The 15,700-nt window shown below is 45.6% G+C and overlaps 2 protein-coding genes and 1 long non-coding RNA gene across 3 annotated transcripts; 1 reads left to right on the forward strand and 2 right to left on the reverse strand.

Moving 5' to 3' along the window:
- Nucleotides 1–1,980: 1,980 nt before the first annotated feature.
- Nucleotides 1,981–3,989, reverse strand: LOC309518942. Its single transcript, XR_014213653.1, has 3 exons — nt 3,746–3,989; nt 2,403–2,582; nt 1,981–2,287 (listed from the first exon to the last, which is right to left on the reverse strand). It is a non-coding gene; the product is annotated as an uncharacterized lncRNA (long non-coding RNA).
- Nucleotides 3,990–5,084: 1,095 nt separating this feature from the next.
- RPS2 (ribosomal protein S2) lies at nt 5,085–9,260 on the forward strand. The gene is made up of 7 exons (XM_082199543.1): nt 5,085–5,289; nt 5,868–5,957; nt 6,948–7,055; nt 7,734–7,907; nt 8,016–8,175; nt 8,755–8,846; nt 9,132–9,260. The coding sequence occupies exons 1-7, from the start codon at nt 5,107–5,109 to the stop codon at nt 9,213–9,215; spliced, it is 891 nt and encodes a 296-aa protein (XP_082055669.1). The 5' UTR covers nt 5,085–5,106; the 3' UTR covers nt 9,216–9,260.
- A 2,043-nt stretch (nt 9,261–11,303) lies between these two features.
- NDUFB10 (NADH:ubiquinone oxidoreductase subunit B10) lies at nt 11,304–15,700 on the reverse strand. Its single transcript, XM_082199478.1, has 4 exons — nt 15,491–15,700; nt 14,082–14,220; nt 12,362–12,501; nt 11,304–11,595 (listed from the first exon to the last, which is right to left on the reverse strand). The coding sequence occupies exons 1-4, from the start codon at nt 15,624–15,626 to the stop codon at nt 11,489–11,491; spliced, it is 522 nt and encodes a 173-aa protein (XP_082055604.1). The 5' UTR covers nt 15,627–15,700; the 3' UTR covers nt 11,304–11,488.

Genomic DNA, 15,700 nt, shown 5'->3' on the forward strand with positions numbered 1-15,700 from the left:
AAATGCTTATGTGCTTGGTCTGTAACCATGCTCAATACAGTGGTACTTCGGGTTACAGACGCTTCAGGTTACAGACTCCGCTAACCCAGAAATAGTACCTCGGGTTAAGAACTTTGCTTCAGGATGAGAACAGAAATCGTGATCCGGCAGCAGCAGGAGGCCCCATTAGCTAAAGAGGTGCTTCAGGTTAAAAACAGTTTCAGGTTAAGAATGGACCTCTGGAACGAATTAAGTACTTAACCCGAGGTACCACTGTAACTGCCATATACATGGTAAGTCATTCCACACTGTAGTAAATGATTGTTTAGCCTGCCTATTTCTTTAAAATTTGTTAACTTGCCCATTGATACAAGATCCCATATCTGCAAAAGCCACATTCCAACTAAGAGTCTAGCAACAGTGAGTTTTGTTACTATTAATAGGTTGGCGCGAAGTTTATTTGAGCGATTTTGTTTGCTTCCTTAGTGTAGTTAAGTGTTTGATTTTTACTATGTAAATGGCACAGGGAACTTCTACTTATTGGGTGGTGTTCATTTGCATTATGGTAAAAGTTGTCTGCACTACATATTTCTGCCACATGGTAACATTTTATGCTTATCTGCATGATAACTACAGGTTATACAGTGGTGCCTCGCAAGACGAAATTAATTCGTTCCGCAAGTCTCTTCGTCTTGCGAGTTTTTCGTCTTGCGATGCACGATTTCCCATAGGAATGCATTGAAAATCAATTAATGCGTTCCTAGGGAAACCGCCTTCAGACCAGGTCCGGGGACAGTCTGTCCCCGGACCTCTTCTGAAGGCTGGGGGAGGGGGACAAGGGCTTTTCTTCCCACCCCCAGCATTTTAAAAAATCCCGGGACAGCGGAGGACTTCTCCGCTGTCCGGGCGATCTTAAAATGCTGGCGGGCGGCATTTTAAAATCGCCCCAGGACAGCGGAGGACTTCTCCGCTGTCCGGGGCGATTTAAAAGCCCCTGGGAAGGCAGGCAGGGGGGACAAAGACTTTCGCCCCCACCCGCCTTCAGAAGGTGTTCCCGCCCCCCCGCCCAGCTTCGGAGCACCGGGAGAAGCGATCTCCCCACCGCCCCTTGCTTCTAAAGAGGTCTGGGGGCAGCGGGAAGCGCTTCCCGCTGCCCCCGGACCTGGGGCTGCGGGGAGAAGATCGCTTCTCCCCGCCACCCCTTGCTTCAAAAGAGAAGACCCGCTGTCCCCGGGGCAAGCTTCATTTTGCGAAGGAAGCCCATAGGGAAATTCGTCTTGCGAGGCAACTCGAAAACGAAAAAAACCTTTCGTTTTGCGAGTTTTTCGTCTCGCGAGGCGTTTGTCTTGCGGGGTACCACTGTATCTAATTAACTTTTACTCAGAGTAAGACATTGAAATTAATACAGTAGATCCAAATTAGCTACGTCCATTCATAACAATGGGTTTACTCTAAGGAGGACCAACATTAGAAAATAGCACCAAGGCTCATTCTAGTCAGGCAGCTGAAGATAGAAGGAAGCCATCAGAAATTCTATGATCACCCCCAGGATGCACAATACCTTTGCAAGCTTCAAGGCTCAAAACCTTACCTAGAATTACACTGATGTAAATTGCTAAACTTCTCTTTATCTAGCTCTTGGACTTCCTCCAGGACACACACCTTGCCAGCCCTGTTTTACACCATCCTTGAGTGTTTTCACCTGGCTGGAATGTGTCCTTGAACTCTGATAATGCCTCTTGCTTATCTGGAGGAGAGGGGTGTGTGTATAAACAGACGTGAAAGGAATGACATCTTCAGCCTAAAAATGATTCCCCACCTGATCAGGCAGCACAATCCAGAAGTGTTCCCTTTAAAATGCTACAGTTGTATTATCTAAAAGCCCCAAATCCAAGAAGTGTATTCATACTTTTGCTGCATTTTATTTACAGAAAGTTCACCCTGCTTCTCTCTCCTATTCAGACACTCACACGTGATCAAGAAGTACACACAATACGTATAAAAAACAATGTTTATTACATCTGTCTTGTGATCTAAAGCCAGCATACTATATGCCCCAAACTAACATTTTCTGGGCAAACAAAAAAGCACATACATATTCCAACATCACTCCAAGCAGGGTCAGTCAAAAATGACTTTGCGAACAAGAAATGGCTAATTTTCTTCACTTTGAAGCCTGCCACCATTGCTGTTGGCAATTGTGGGCCACACACCGACCATCTTCTTTCGAAGTGTAAGGTGTATAGACTTCTAAGATTCTGCTGCAGGCTGCCAAAATAGGACCCTAAGCATTGTACAAGTATAAGAACTTATGACCCCCAGCGTTAACATATAAAACATTCATAATTAAAATATGCAAAATAAACCACAATTCCCCAATGTTAACAAATAAAACATTCATAATTAAAATATGCAAAAAAAACCCCACAATTCCCCAATGTTAACATATAAGACATTCATAATTAAAATATGCAAAAAAAAAAAAACAATTCCATTAAAACAAAGCAATTAAAACAGGAGTCTTGGGTTGTGAGATGAAGGGAACACTTGTGTGTAAAAAGGTAGATCTTCAGAAACCAGTAGCACGCCAATGCAGATGGGGCCTGTAGAAAAAGAAGACAAGTTAGCACTCTGGTTTGATTTTGTAGTACTGTATGCCTTCCTTCAACATAGCATATTTTTATTGGTTTCATTTATGGATCACGTGCTATGAATAATCTCAAAGCAATTCCACAATGCAACAAATAACATCTATTGCATGGATCCTTCTGCTCGTGGGACATATAGGAGCATGGGTTTCATTGCCCAACACGTTGAGCTGATGGGCAATAAGCTTAATGCTCCCTTTGCTTTACGCACCGTTATCTCACCCAAGGCCACTGGAAGAGGCCAGGGATGATTTTCAGACAGTGCCCTAACAACCTGTTGGCACAATACAGAACCCAAAGTAATGTAAACACCTACTGAGTTTTCTAGCACTCAGAACTAAACTGTTTCAAGCTGGGAATGAGGAATGGGAGAGCCATGCAGCGCTATGGAATTTAGTGGGTCTTCTTTCAAAGGAAGCTCACATAGGGCTTCCAATATATCAACTGCCCTTGGTGCATCCATCCTCCTAGTTTCACTTTTATGTAATCACCCCCAACTAGGTTCAGCTTAGCTCGTGAAATGGCACCCGAATTAATGGCAAGTCCCTCCCTACATTAAGGGAGGTGCAAAAATTCAATAAAAGCATTTTTTATTGGTACATTTTCAACATTTAGATGTTTGCCGCCCTAAGAGTTGATAACGAAGTTGCTTGTGAGTTTTCCTTTTAGCTTCCACAATTGTTTTGAAGTGGAGACAGAAAATAAGGGTCTGCTGGTCTCGCGGCAGACGTTCCACTATTCTCGTGTGCACCGGTCGGAAAGCTGCATAGTCCGACGTGCAACAGTGCAAATGTACCCGCATTAGCTCGGAGACCAAATTTCGGCCCTCAACTCCCGGTGGAGGGAAAGATCCTCCAGAGCCGACAGCGAGAAAAAGGCGCGTGGCAAGCAACTACACATCCCAGCATCCCTCGCGCCCCAAGCCTAGCTGCCCCAACGGCCAACTGCCGAGGAGCATGCTGGGAGATTTAGTACTTAACCTAAAAGCAGCAAAATCGTAACTTCTTAGGGCAATTTTTTAGCTAAATAAATGTAACCGACAACTTGCTTTTTCCATACAATTTGAAACACCACATCTCCTCCCCTTCTCCCGTTCCCGCTACATGCCCTCCACCTACCTTGGGCCTGCGAAACTGCAACTTCCTTCCTCCCGTCTTAACTTTTATAAACCTGGGTTTTTAATCATGCTCGATCCGGGGCTCCCTCCTCCAGCATAACACATAACAAGCCTCTTACGGCTGCGCATTAGCTCTAGTTAAGGGCGGGGCGGAGAAACATGTATGTATCGCTCGAGGAAGTAGTTCTCGCGAGATGCGCGGCATATAAATAGGCCTCGCCGCGCGGTTTCGGCCTTCTAGTCGAGAACACGTAAGTTGTGCCATGTTTCTTTTGGGGCTGGGGAGGTTGCTGAATCCGTCGCCATCGGGGGGCTGGGAGCCCGGAGTTTAGGCAAGCCCACCGCGATGGGGATTAGGAGCAGTACCCGTCTCATGGGGAGGAAGGGATTTGGGTTTTTTTTTCTTCCTCGGATAGTGATGGGGTTATGGGCAAATCAGAGGCCCAGTTCAACATGGATCAGAAACCTTTTATTAGATTTTAGCATCTCAGAACGTACGTTGAGATTGAGCCTCTCCAGAAGCAATAAATATATACAGTACATTCTTGCATTTAGAAGTACAGTATATCAAGGGGGAAAGGATTTAGCCATTGAAATGTGCGGCCTGAAGTGGTACTGGCAATCTGTATCTGGCCCCCTTGATGTTGCTGCTTGATGAATGAGTGAAAAGTTTCATTGTAGATCATCTGAAAGGAACTAGTTGGGTAGGAGGTGGGAGTTGACTAGCAGAATGACAAAAGTTCATCTCATCCAAGTTGAAATTTGGGGATGGCCTAATTAGAGAAGGGTTTGGGGTTTCTCCCTAATGGGAGTGAAGTTGCTATGGAATGTTGATCATTAGAAGACAGCAAGACTTTGTTTTAAAGGTCTGTGGTAGCCATCATGCTACTTATTCTTGTTTTTCTGATTGTGCAAACTGCTTTATGGACTGTGTTGGTGGATTTGGTGGGTTTAACGTGGGATCAAGAAGGTGGGATATAAGTTCATTGACAGGTGTACATCTCCCTCCCCCTTTAAATGGTTCTTATATGTAGTGATTAATTTAACGTTTTGAAAAGAAACCATGAAATGGGAACTACCTGGGAAAATCTAGGGCATCTTAATTTTCTTGGCATTGGTGCTTGTGAATTTTGACACATTTCTGTCACTGCCTAGGGCTGCTGATTCCTAAAATGTGCTTTGGTCAGCAACCTGTATCTACTTTGAAATGTGATCACATCTATATGGTTTCATTTGCTACTTGAGGGTAGAAACAATTTTCCCTACTGTTTTTGTTGCCGTTCCAACACAATATCTGTCACTGTCCATTATGTCATGAGTTTAATGCACTAAAAAGTTTGATGTGTTTTGTTTCTACAGCAAATGGCGGACGACGCCGGTGCTGCGGGAGGGGCAGGGGGAGCTGGAGCTGCTGCAGGTGGAGGAGCTGCTGCCAGGGGAGGCTTCCGAGGAGGCTTTGGCAGTGGAGGCCGAGGGCGTGGGAGAGGCCGTGGCAGGGGGCGTGGCCGAGGGCGTGGAGCTCGGGGCAAAGCTGAAGACAAAGAAGTGAGTTAAAGTCACCTTTTTGGTGCCCTACAGGTGTTTGAACTACAACTCCCAGCAGCCTCTTTCCAGCATGGGATGCTCACGTTTTTTGAGCAAACTTTTAAGAAATGGAAACTTTCCTTAGATGGGTTTGGTTTTAGAGTTGCTAGGGTTTCAACCATGTCCAGCGCCATGATCAAATTGTTTTACTAAATCTGCTTCCTCAGTTTTTCAAAAAAGCTCTGGCAAACAAGGGCTCAGCTCTTAAGTATGCAGAAGAAAATTATGGTAGGGGCAGACTACTCCTAGAAAGCAGATGAGAGGTGCTATTTTTGAATGAACTGCATTTTTTAAAAAAAACAAATAGAAAATTAGCAGAGCTGATAGATTATATTCAAATAGACGAAAATCTTCTGTATACCCATTTTTTAACAGCAAATTCTACCCGTAGCTTTTCTGTGGAAAAGATTGACATTGTAGTTACTTTTCTGTTAGGGTGGCTAAGGCTGCAGTCAGTGTTTCTTGTATATATGGAATAAAGATCAATGTACAGTGTTTGAGCAGCTTGAACTGATTACCTTTCATTCCCCCCCCCCCAGTGGATTCCAGTCACCAAACTTGGTCGCCTAGTAAAGGACATGAAAATCAAGTCTCTGGAGGAGATTTATCTTTTCTCCCTTCCAATCAAGGTATTTCCTCTATGTTAAGGGCTCTGTAGGGTTTCTCAGGACTGAGAACGATTCACAGTGTTTTTCCATTGGTAAAGTTTACCAAGAGGAGGGGTTTTGGGCAGTAGCTGTCCATGAAACTGATTAGCAGAAAATTCCATGCAGTCAAAAGAAAATACTTTTTCACACTATGTATAATTGATGAAATTCACTGTCACAAGATTGTTTGATTAGATTTTTTTTTAAAGTCAGATCATTGGTCTATCTAGTTCAGTATTGTCTCTACATTGAGTGGCAGCAACCATCCAAGGTTAATGCATGAGGCATTCTCAGACACAACCCGGACATTCTGAGGAATGAATCCAGGACCTGCATAAAAGGCAGGTGCTGTCTCTTTTCCCCTAAGGAGAAGAGGTCAGTTGGTGGTGGCTCTCCATGATGGCTGTCTGAAGTCATCTTGTGTTCAGAGCTACTGCTATGCCATTGAATATCAGCAGCTGGGGAACAGCAACAGCAGAGGTCTGTTGCCGTAATGCTCTCCTTGTGGGTCTCTGGGGACATCATACGTGGCAGGGTTGCAAAGGAACAATTGGAGCCTTAAAGTATTCTCCCAATTGTTCCTTGAACAATATCAGCTGCTCAGCACTGATCAACTGTTGGGCACTTAAAGCAAGCACTGTAAGGAAATCTTTCCTTTCGGATCACATGGGCAAAGGAAAATACTGCATTTTGTGTCAGCACTGATCAACTGTTGGGCACTTAAAGCAAGCACTGCAAGGAAATCTTTCCTTTCGGATCACATGGGCAAAGGAAAATACTGCATTTTGTGTCAGATTCTTGACAGGTGAACCTTGCCTACTTATCACAATGGGGTATGGAAGAAGTCTGGATCTGGCCAACTAGCCAGATGCAGTTCTTCTCCTGAGACATATCCTTGTTTTAACACAGCAAACTTTGTGATTAATTTATGCTTACTGCTAGAGAACTGATCAGTTAATGTTGCCTTCACAGGAGTCTGAAATCATTGACTTTTTCCTGGGCTCATCCCTGAAGGATGAGGTTTTGAAGATCATGCCTGTTCAGAAACAAACCCGGGCTGGTCAGCGCACCAGGTTCAAGGTAACGTTTTGCATCCATATGAATTCTAGAAATTGATCTGTCTATTTTCAATTGGGCTCAGGCAACCTTTACAGCAGAAATTCACCCCAAAAATTGTTTTCTTGGAGACACATTCAGTCTGGCCCTGAAGTGTGTTAGTTTTGGGCCAGGGCAGGAGCACACTTACCGTTGACAGAGCTTGCTCTTTTACATTTATGAATGAACTACTTACCTGTTTGCGTCTGCCTTGCCAAATCTCTGAGCCAATCGCATATGATGTAGAGATGCTAGAGAATTGACAGCCAACGGCAGAGGCTGATTGGTAAGAGGCAAAGCCAGAGCAATTAATCCTGCAGAGGGCAGCCGCCTCGAATCATCTCACAGGGTTGGCTAAAATTGGGCTCCCAATTTGTTGCTGGACTAAAACTCCCATAATTGCCACTGTTTGGGCTGATGTGAGTTGTAGTCCAAAACATCTGGAGGGCGCCAAGTTGAGGAAGGCAGATAAATAGAAGTGGATTCTAAACAGATGAATTGACATGCACATCCTGTTTTAAGTTGACATGATCAGGGTGCCTGTGTTCCTCAGGAATGCCTGTTTAACACTGGCATGTTCTGCTGAGGCTTCTGTGCTATGGTTAAGGGATGTGTGGATTTTAGCTGCAGCCCTGATGAGGCTTCTCTCGTCTTCCTTTTCAGGCCTTTGTGGCGATTGGTGACTACAATGGTCACGTTGGTCTTGGGGTCAAGTGCTCCAAGGAAGTTGCCACCGCCATCCGTGGGGCCATCATTCTTGCGAAGCTGTCCATTGTGCCCGTGAGGAGAGGCTACTGGGGGAACAAGATCGGCAAGCCGCACACTGTACCTTGCAAGGTAACGTTTGACACTTTGCTAAACCAGGGCTTGGGACTTCAAACTAGGCTTATTGACATTAAAATATCCATGCCAGTTTCTTACTGTGTGAAACTTGTGTTTGTTTAGGTAACAGGTCGGTGTGGCTCCGTACTTGTGCGTCTCATCCCTGCGCCACGTGGTACTGGAATTGTGTCTGCCCCAGTTCCCAAAAAATTGCTGATGATGGCTGGTATTGACGACTGTTACACATCAGCGAGGGGCTGCACTGCCACCTTGGGCAACTTTGGTACGTTTCTATACTTCTCAATTTACTTGGTCCTGTCTTGAAAAATGACAGTGCAGTGCAATAGATTGTGTAACTGTTGCAAGTAATTCATGTAAAGGGCAGCAGTAGGCATCATGGGCCAGAAGGAAGTAAAGTCTGGCAAGCTGCCAATTTCTCTAGGACTTTTGGTTAAGAGGTGAGAAATACTCCAGCCTTTGCCAACTTTGTACCTTCCTGTTGGGACTGATGGAAGCTGTAGTCTAAAAATCTGGAGGGCACCTGGTTGAGGTGCAGCTATACTTTTTGTGTATACGTTTTCAGACACACACAGAGTAAGTACTGCCTTTTGGGATGTGTTTTGGTAAAACTCTCTCCGCTCTGCTCAGTTGTACCTGGTCCAAGTGGTGCAACTGTCGTTTTTCGAGAGGGAAAGCGAATGAGTTTGTTTGCACGGCAGTGAGATTCAATGAAATAGTCTCCCTGTTCCTTTTCATACTCAACAAGGCAATTATATTTTTCCAGTAGCAACAACTGGTTTTGGTGCTGCCAGCTCAGTTTTGTGTACATTGGTGACCATGTATGATCTTTCTTTTTCTGTAGCCAAGGCCACCTTTGATGCCATCTCAAAGACCTATAGTTACCTTACCCCTGATCTGTGGAAAGAGACTGTGTTCACCAAGTCACCTTATCAGGTAAGAGCAGCCTTGAGAGCTGTAACATGCATTTAAGATGTCTTTGGGAATTAGCTTTATTTCATGAACCTGTGCTCATAGGCAGGGGTGGGGGTACATTATTAATCATGAATCCATATAAGAACCAGCATTTCAATTCTTTTGAGGGCTGTGTTTAACAGAATATAGCTGCTGCCATCAGGTCAAGCTGCAGTTAGCAGGTTTGACCACTTCAAAAGATTACCTGGGGTGAATGAGGTTCAGAAACAATTTGTACGTTCATGGTCTCTTTGCCTTTCCCTGCAGGAGTTCACTGATCATCTTGCAAAGACTCACGCTACCAGAGTGTCTGTGCAGAGGACCCAAGCAGCTGCTGTGGCAACTACCTAAAAGATGTCCTTTAAAATAAAGTGACCAAGTGTGATTTTTAAACCAGTCTCGCAGATTGTGTGTAGTGTTTGTTGTTGGATGGGTTATAGGACGTTGGTGCCTCCAGAGGAAATAAAAGAACATAAAGTGTGGCTGCTGGATCAGGCCAAAAGAGCTCATCTAGTGCAGCATCCTGTTCTTGTAGAAGCCGGTTGGCAAGCTTGCCAAGCAGAACCTGGGTACAACAACACTTTTCATAAGTGGCATTCAGAGGCATCCTGTCTTTAGTGAAGATAGAACATTGCCATTAGTAGCTTTATCTTACTTGAATGTCTGATCTTTTAATTATAGTGCTAGCAAGTGCCCAGTATAGGTTGGACCTAGCATATGACATTGATATTTTAGGAGCTCTTGAACAGCATTAAAGGGGATTTACTGCCTTACAGGATTGTATCCCATTATTAGTCATGCTCTGAGTAGACTTGAAATTAATGGACATGACTAGCCGGTCAATTCATTTCAGTGGCTGAGCAAGACTGTTCGGTAACCCACATCTTTTCTGGGGGTGGGATTTCCTCATGTGTAGCTATAGCCATTGGGAAAAAGGATATTGCCACCCTTTGTAAGAACACAGGCCCATTTGGATTTTTGAACAAGTGCTGTGTGCATATTCTTCCCCAAAAGATCTGGGTAAAAGTCACATCCAGTAGAGTTGCATTGAACAGCATTGGGGGGGTGCATGCTCAGAAAGACTTGTTGCCTCAGTCTGACTTGAGAGAATGGAGTACACTTCTGGGGATGAAATCAAACCACTGGGGAGTCACAGTGCCTGCTGTGGCTGTAGAGAAACTGCTGCCTACCACATTTTTGCTGTGTTAACACACGTGACCTCTGCAGGGTGCAAGCCTGGGTAGGGTTTATGGAGGTCCTGGGCTGCACAGATGACAGTGCTCCCCCTCAGCCTCACTGATGTGGTCAAAAGGAAAGCGGAGCAATACATTTGGCACCAGCTTGGCTGCAGGAGTTGTTGGAAGGTGGTGTCCAACCAGCTTTTAAATTCCAGTCTGTTTTAATGTAGGGTTTAATGCTCAGTCTTCTCAAGGCCATGGGGTATGGGTTATCCCTTGGTGGTGGAGGAATGTCTTTTTTTTCTAGATCAACATTTACTAACTGGAGTTTGGAGAACTATGTACAGGATCTTAAAAGCCACAGTACGTTAACTTGCAGAGAGCTACAAACTCGAAGAGCAGTAATTTAATAGCCTACCTGGTACCCTGCTGGTGTTTGGCCCACAACTCCCATAACCCCCACCCCCGAAGGCTTTTTTGCAAAGGCTGCAAATGGCTTAATAATGGAAGACAATTTAAACAATTGCATCAAAGCTGGATCCAGCGATCTACCTTACCCATTTTTACTCTGTTTTAGTTTTTAAAAATTACAAATGGCATAATCTCCATCATTCCTAATCTACAAGAGCAGTCCAGTGCTCTGACCATTTGGACTGACCAGAACTACACTGCCCAATAAATAATAATTTTCCTTTTACCCCACCCATCTGGCTGGATTTCCCCAGCCACTCTGGGCGGCTACCAACAAAATAGTTAAAGTACATTAAAACATCAGTCATTAAAAACTTTCCTAAACAGGGCTGCCTTCAGGTGTCTTCTAAAAGTCAGTTTATTTCCTTGACATCTGATCGGAGGGTGTTCCATAGGGCGAGTGCCACAACTGAGAAGACCCTCTGCCTGGTTCCCATAAGACAAGACTATAGTTGGGTTTACTAAAGAAAAAACAAATTGCAGTTACTGGGAAAGTAACACATCTAAGCTGGTGCTTTCACAGCAGACTACATAAAATTCTATTGGAAGTGTCTGCTGTGGAAGTACACCTCTTAAACCCTTTACGTACATATACAGTATGTGGTTAGCCAGGCACCTAGAAAAGCAACTTATGTACCAGCCACTTGCGTCAGTGACTTGTAAAGGCAATTTTTAGTTTCTAGCCATAATTCAAGAAGGCAAACCCATCCTGCCATTTTTCAACCCTCTCCACTAGTTTCCTCTTAATCCCATTTCTCCTTCCTGTTATGTTTACAAAGCAAAGACAATCTTTGCATTTACAGCTTTATTTTCTTCCCACTATACATTCTGAGTCTGCCTTGTATATGTTTACAGTAGTTCTGAGAGAACAGCACAGATGATGCTTGATTTACCATCCATACAGTGTCTAATCTGCAGACACACGCTAGTTTGTCTGTTTGGAGCGCAAATCCCAGGCCAAAGCGACCAGAACACTTAATGTGCCTCAGCTGCTGCCTTGGCCTCCTTCCTTTCTTTAATCATCCGGTGCTTCTGCTTCATTAAGCATTTGCGAGCAGTTCCCAGGCCGCCAAGTTCGCCATCTAGGATGACAGTGGAGAACAATCATGATCTGAGAGAAAAGGGGAGACTTCCACTGCAGAATTACATATTAAGCATGCTAACTTGCCATCAAAAAGTAAACAGTTCATTTTATTTGTATGCCACTTTTCTGCCCCCCATCACATCAAAGGAACTTAACAACAAAGAAAACAAGAATGCATTTTGAAACCAAACAGTGAAAAAACAGCAGCAAAATAAAATGCTGTACTGAATGGTAGTCTAGTATCAGAACATTAGGCCTGCTGCTCAGAGCAAGTTCCGCTGTCATTTACTTTAAGATTGGTGCTTTCCTTGTCTCTTTCTGCCCTCTGCCTTTCTCTGTCCTGCACAGAGGTGAATGCAGGAGTCTTGACTACTACTACTCCTGTCAAGCTGAGCTTTTGTGGATTTTTGTATGTGTACACACATAGCCAAAACACGACTCGTAAGGCAAGAATCTTTGCTCCTCTGCAGGACAGTAGCTCATCCAGGCCTCCCTAGGTCTTGAAACCACTTGGAAAGCAGCAAAATATGCCTCCTACCAGAAGCTGAACTCTCAATTCTACCAACATGGCCCATGTGAATTGTAGTCTAAGCACATCTGGGAGGAACCAGGGAGGCAAGGCTGCCCCAAGTGCTGATGTGGACTTCCATACCAGCTTCCCAATCCCACCTGTGTGAGCTCAGGATGGAACATGACCTTTAAGTCAGATTGTTTTCACAGTGGGATGTAAATTTGAAATAATCCCAATATACTAATAGACTCACATCTGTCGTCATAGGCCTTGGTCACCTCTTTGAAGTGCTGTAACTCTGCTGCACAGTTCTCCAAATAACTGGGTCCTTCCCGCTGCTTGCAAGCACCCATTCTCTCCTGGATGATCCTCACAATTTGTCTATCAACTAGCCTGTGGGAGTGGAAAGAGAGAGATACAAACACTTGAAGAATGCAATAATACAGACTTTACCTAAGTCCCTGGATTGAAATTCTGTACAGAAAATTACACCAAGTCCATATGACACATCAAAAACACATAATGCAAGCAGTCCAACAAGATTATTTTATCTTATTTTAATTGTCCCACAAACCCCTCCATAGTCCGCTCCACTTCCCAGCCTCCCTCCCAATCTAATATGCAGCCACATTCCTGCTTCCAACTTTCCTTCTTTTAATTCTATTGTTCTCAAGTCTCCTCCTCTCTGTAACAAGCCCACTCTTGCTCCCTTCCTACCCCTTATGTCCGGAACTGCCTCCCAGTTCTTTGGCAGGGCTTGCCCTGTAATTTATTTCAAGCTCCTCTTCACAACTCAAATTTTCCACGTGGACTTTAGAACCAATACGCAGAGGCGGATTCAGGGCAGCACAATTGGTTTCCCTGCACAGAGAGCAGGGGCCAAGGGGCTACCTTCCTGCTTCCTTCCCAAAGCCTAGTGAATGCTGAGCTTTGGAAAGAAGGCATGAGGGCTCTGACAGGGTCCTATAGTCCTTCCTCCTTCTCAGAAACTAGTTAGCATTTGCCTAGCTTTGAGAAGTTGGAAGGAGGGACTTTAGGATCCTGCGAGAGCTTCACACCTACTTCCCAAAGCCTGGCACCTCCCTTACCCAGCTTAGTGAAGGCGGATTTGGGTTGGGGGGATGGCAGCGTCAAATTTTGTCCCTGCACAGGGCACCATATTACCAAGGCCCACCTCTGCACTAGGCCAGACTTTGATAACATGGTGCCCTCCAGATGTTTTGGACTGCAAAGATCATTGATGGTGGAAGTTGGTTAGGATGTCTGGGTTTGTTGGAAGCTGAAGTACAATCACATCTGGTGGGCCACAAATTAGCCTCCTCTGATCTAGGGAAAACAAAAACATCAGTCTTGAGGGGAATAATTTCTCAGCCTATTCCTGCCTCCACAACTGTTTTCTGCAGGAGTGGAGAATCTTTTCAGGTTGAAGGCCGCATTCTCTTCTGGGCAAACATCTTAAGGGCAACATGCCGATAGACTGTGGGGCCAGAGACAAAAATGGGCAGAGCAATGAATGCAAATTTTTACTTTTGAATGGTAGGCTAATTTCTACACACAATCATAAACCCCTCTAGCCAGGAAAGCAGGAGGCATTATCAGAGGTCAAGAACAGTGTCCAGCCAAGCAGAAACACTGGAGGTTGCAGAACAGGGTTAAAAAGGGAGTGGTGGCCAGGGGAGAGAGTCCTGAGGGCCAGAAAGAGAAGATTGGACAGCCGCATTTGGCCTCTGGGCCCAAGGTTTCCTGCTCCTGGCCAACTGCAAGCTTCTTATGGCAGGGACCCAAGCACTACATACACTGATGATACTGTCTAACCAACAATCCTTATTTCTATCCTGAAAGTCAAATAACAATACTGCAAACCATTCAATCCTTAGAAGACTGTAGGCAACATCCTCCCAACTCTGCAGAGAACATTTGGCAGGAGAGCTGAACTGCAATCCTACCCACCCTCCGAAAAAGAGAAGACATACTTATCTCTCTTCCACTGCATCTCTGCTTCATAGTAACATATGTAGTCGTCCTCCAAGCACTCTGTATAGTCCGGCACACGGCGGAAGTTCCGGTGATAGTAATAAAACTTGTTCTTTGCATGCTGGCGCTCTATCCATTCTGCAGGAGTGAAATGTCCAGAGATGCTTTTCAAGATTCAAACGAAATAGGTCTTTTAAGCAATACGAAGCCAAGACAGAGTCAACTCGTGGAAAATTATGCCTTGCAGGGAGCTCTCATAAGAGAAGTCTTCCTGCTGAACTACAAATCCCATAATCCTTGACCACTGACAGTACAGGCTGGGGATGATGGAGGGTGTTTCCCCAAAACATTTAGGCCGGGGCTCAAGGTTGGGGAGGATGAATTGAAGAAAATCTACCCCTCTTCCAACTTGCACTCCACTTATCCAAGTGCTGGGGAAGATAAGCCTCTCCAGCAGCAGTTCTCAATCTGTGGGTCCCCAGATGTTGTTGGACTACAACTCCCATCATCCCTGAGCTCTGGCCTTGCTAGCTAGGGGTGATGAGAGTTGTAGTCCTACAACATCTGGGGACCCACAGGTTGAGAAAGGCTGTGTCTCTAGGATGCTGACTGAAGCTAATGGGTGTCCAACAACATCCGGAGGACTATCGGTTCCCCACCCCAGACTTCAACATCATCCAGCCTCCTTCTACTCAACTCAGCCCCTTCTCCACTTGCAAAACCTCCCTAGCATTTGGCTTCTCCCCTGTTCTAGCCCTGCAGCTTTCTCTTGGTCCCTCCCCTGCATTCTAGCACCATCCCAGCCCTTCCAAACTTATAGACCAGTGTTTTACAGACTAGGGCCTCTAGCATTTTTTTTTTACTACAATCCCCATCATCCCTGACCACTGGTCCTGCTAGCTTGGGATGATGGGAGTTGTAGTCTGAAATCAGATGGAGACCCAAGTTTGGGAAATCCTGTTCTATAGCATCACCTGGGGTCCTAGCCTCTCCTGTTGTAGGCCTTCGCTGTACCCCAGGTCCAACCCTGCAGTGCACACACTCATATAGCCCCCCCAGCACCCCTATTTTTTTTCTCCTGCCTTGTAGACAACCCCCCCCCCCCAGGTTTGGAGCCCACACCCTTGTGGCCCTTCCTATGCATTCTAGCCCCCAACCCTTACCTCAGAGCCACGCCCCTTGGTTCCTGGCCCCGCCCCAGCCCTTCACTCCATTCCTGATTGTAGTACCCGCCCCACTCTAACTCCACCCCCTAGTTCCTAGCCCCACCCCACACTTCCACCCCTTTGTGCTTATAGCCCCGCCCCCGTTCCAATCCCCGCCCCTTGACTCCTGGCCCCGCCCCTAGCCCTTCCCTCCCTCCCCATTCTAACTCCGCCCTTTAGCTCCTGGCCCCGCCCCTTCTCACCCCTCCAGGCTGTGACCGGCGCGTCGACCACGACTCTAAATATCTGGTCTACCAAGTACAGCGGGTTGGTGAGCTCCGTCTTAGGGGTGCGAGAAGGCGGCGCGCGGTACACATCTCGGTCTGGCTCTTCGGGCATCGTTGCAGCCTTTGCGCGAGCAAAGCGATGCGGACAAAATGGCGGCCTCCTTGGCAGAGGGACCGGGTCAGGTT

Source organism: Podarcis vaucheri, assembly GCF_965113315.1.
Source record: "Podarcis vaucheri genome assembly, chromosome: 14".
In the NCBI taxonomy this organism is placed as follows: domain Eukaryota; kingdom Metazoa; phylum Chordata; class Lepidosauria; order Squamata; family Lacertidae; genus Podarcis; species Podarcis vaucheri.

What these genes read in the sequence shown, in the direction of transcription:
- RPS2 (XM_082199543.1), top strand. Translation starts at nt 5,107, where the DNA reads ATGGCGGACGACGCCGGTGCTGCGGGAGGGGCAGGGGGAGCTGGAGCT. An exon ending in TTTTCTCCCTTCCAATCAAG is followed by an intron (nt 5,958 to 6,947) that starts GTATTTCCTCTA and finishes TTGCCTTCACAG; the next exon opens with GAGTCTGAAATCATTGACTT. An exon ending in CGCACACTGTACCTTGCAAG is followed by an intron (nt 7,908 to 8,015) that starts GTAACGTTTGAC and finishes GTGTTTGTTTAG; the next exon opens with GTAACAGGTCGGTGTGGCTC.
- NDUFB10 (XM_082199478.1), bottom strand. Translation starts at nt 15,626, where the DNA reads ATGCCCGAAGAGCCAGACCGAGATGTGTACCGCGCGCCGCCTTCTCGC. An exon ending in GCCGGTCACAGCCTGGAGGG is followed by an intron (nt 14,221 to 15,490) that starts GTGAGAAGGGGC and finishes TCACTCCTGCAG; the next exon opens with AATGGATAGAGCGCCAGCAT. An exon ending in CAAGGCCTATGACGACAGAT is followed by an intron (nt 11,596 to 12,361) that starts GTGAGTCTATTA and finishes CTGTCATCCTAG; the next exon opens with ATGGCGAACTTGGCGGCCTG.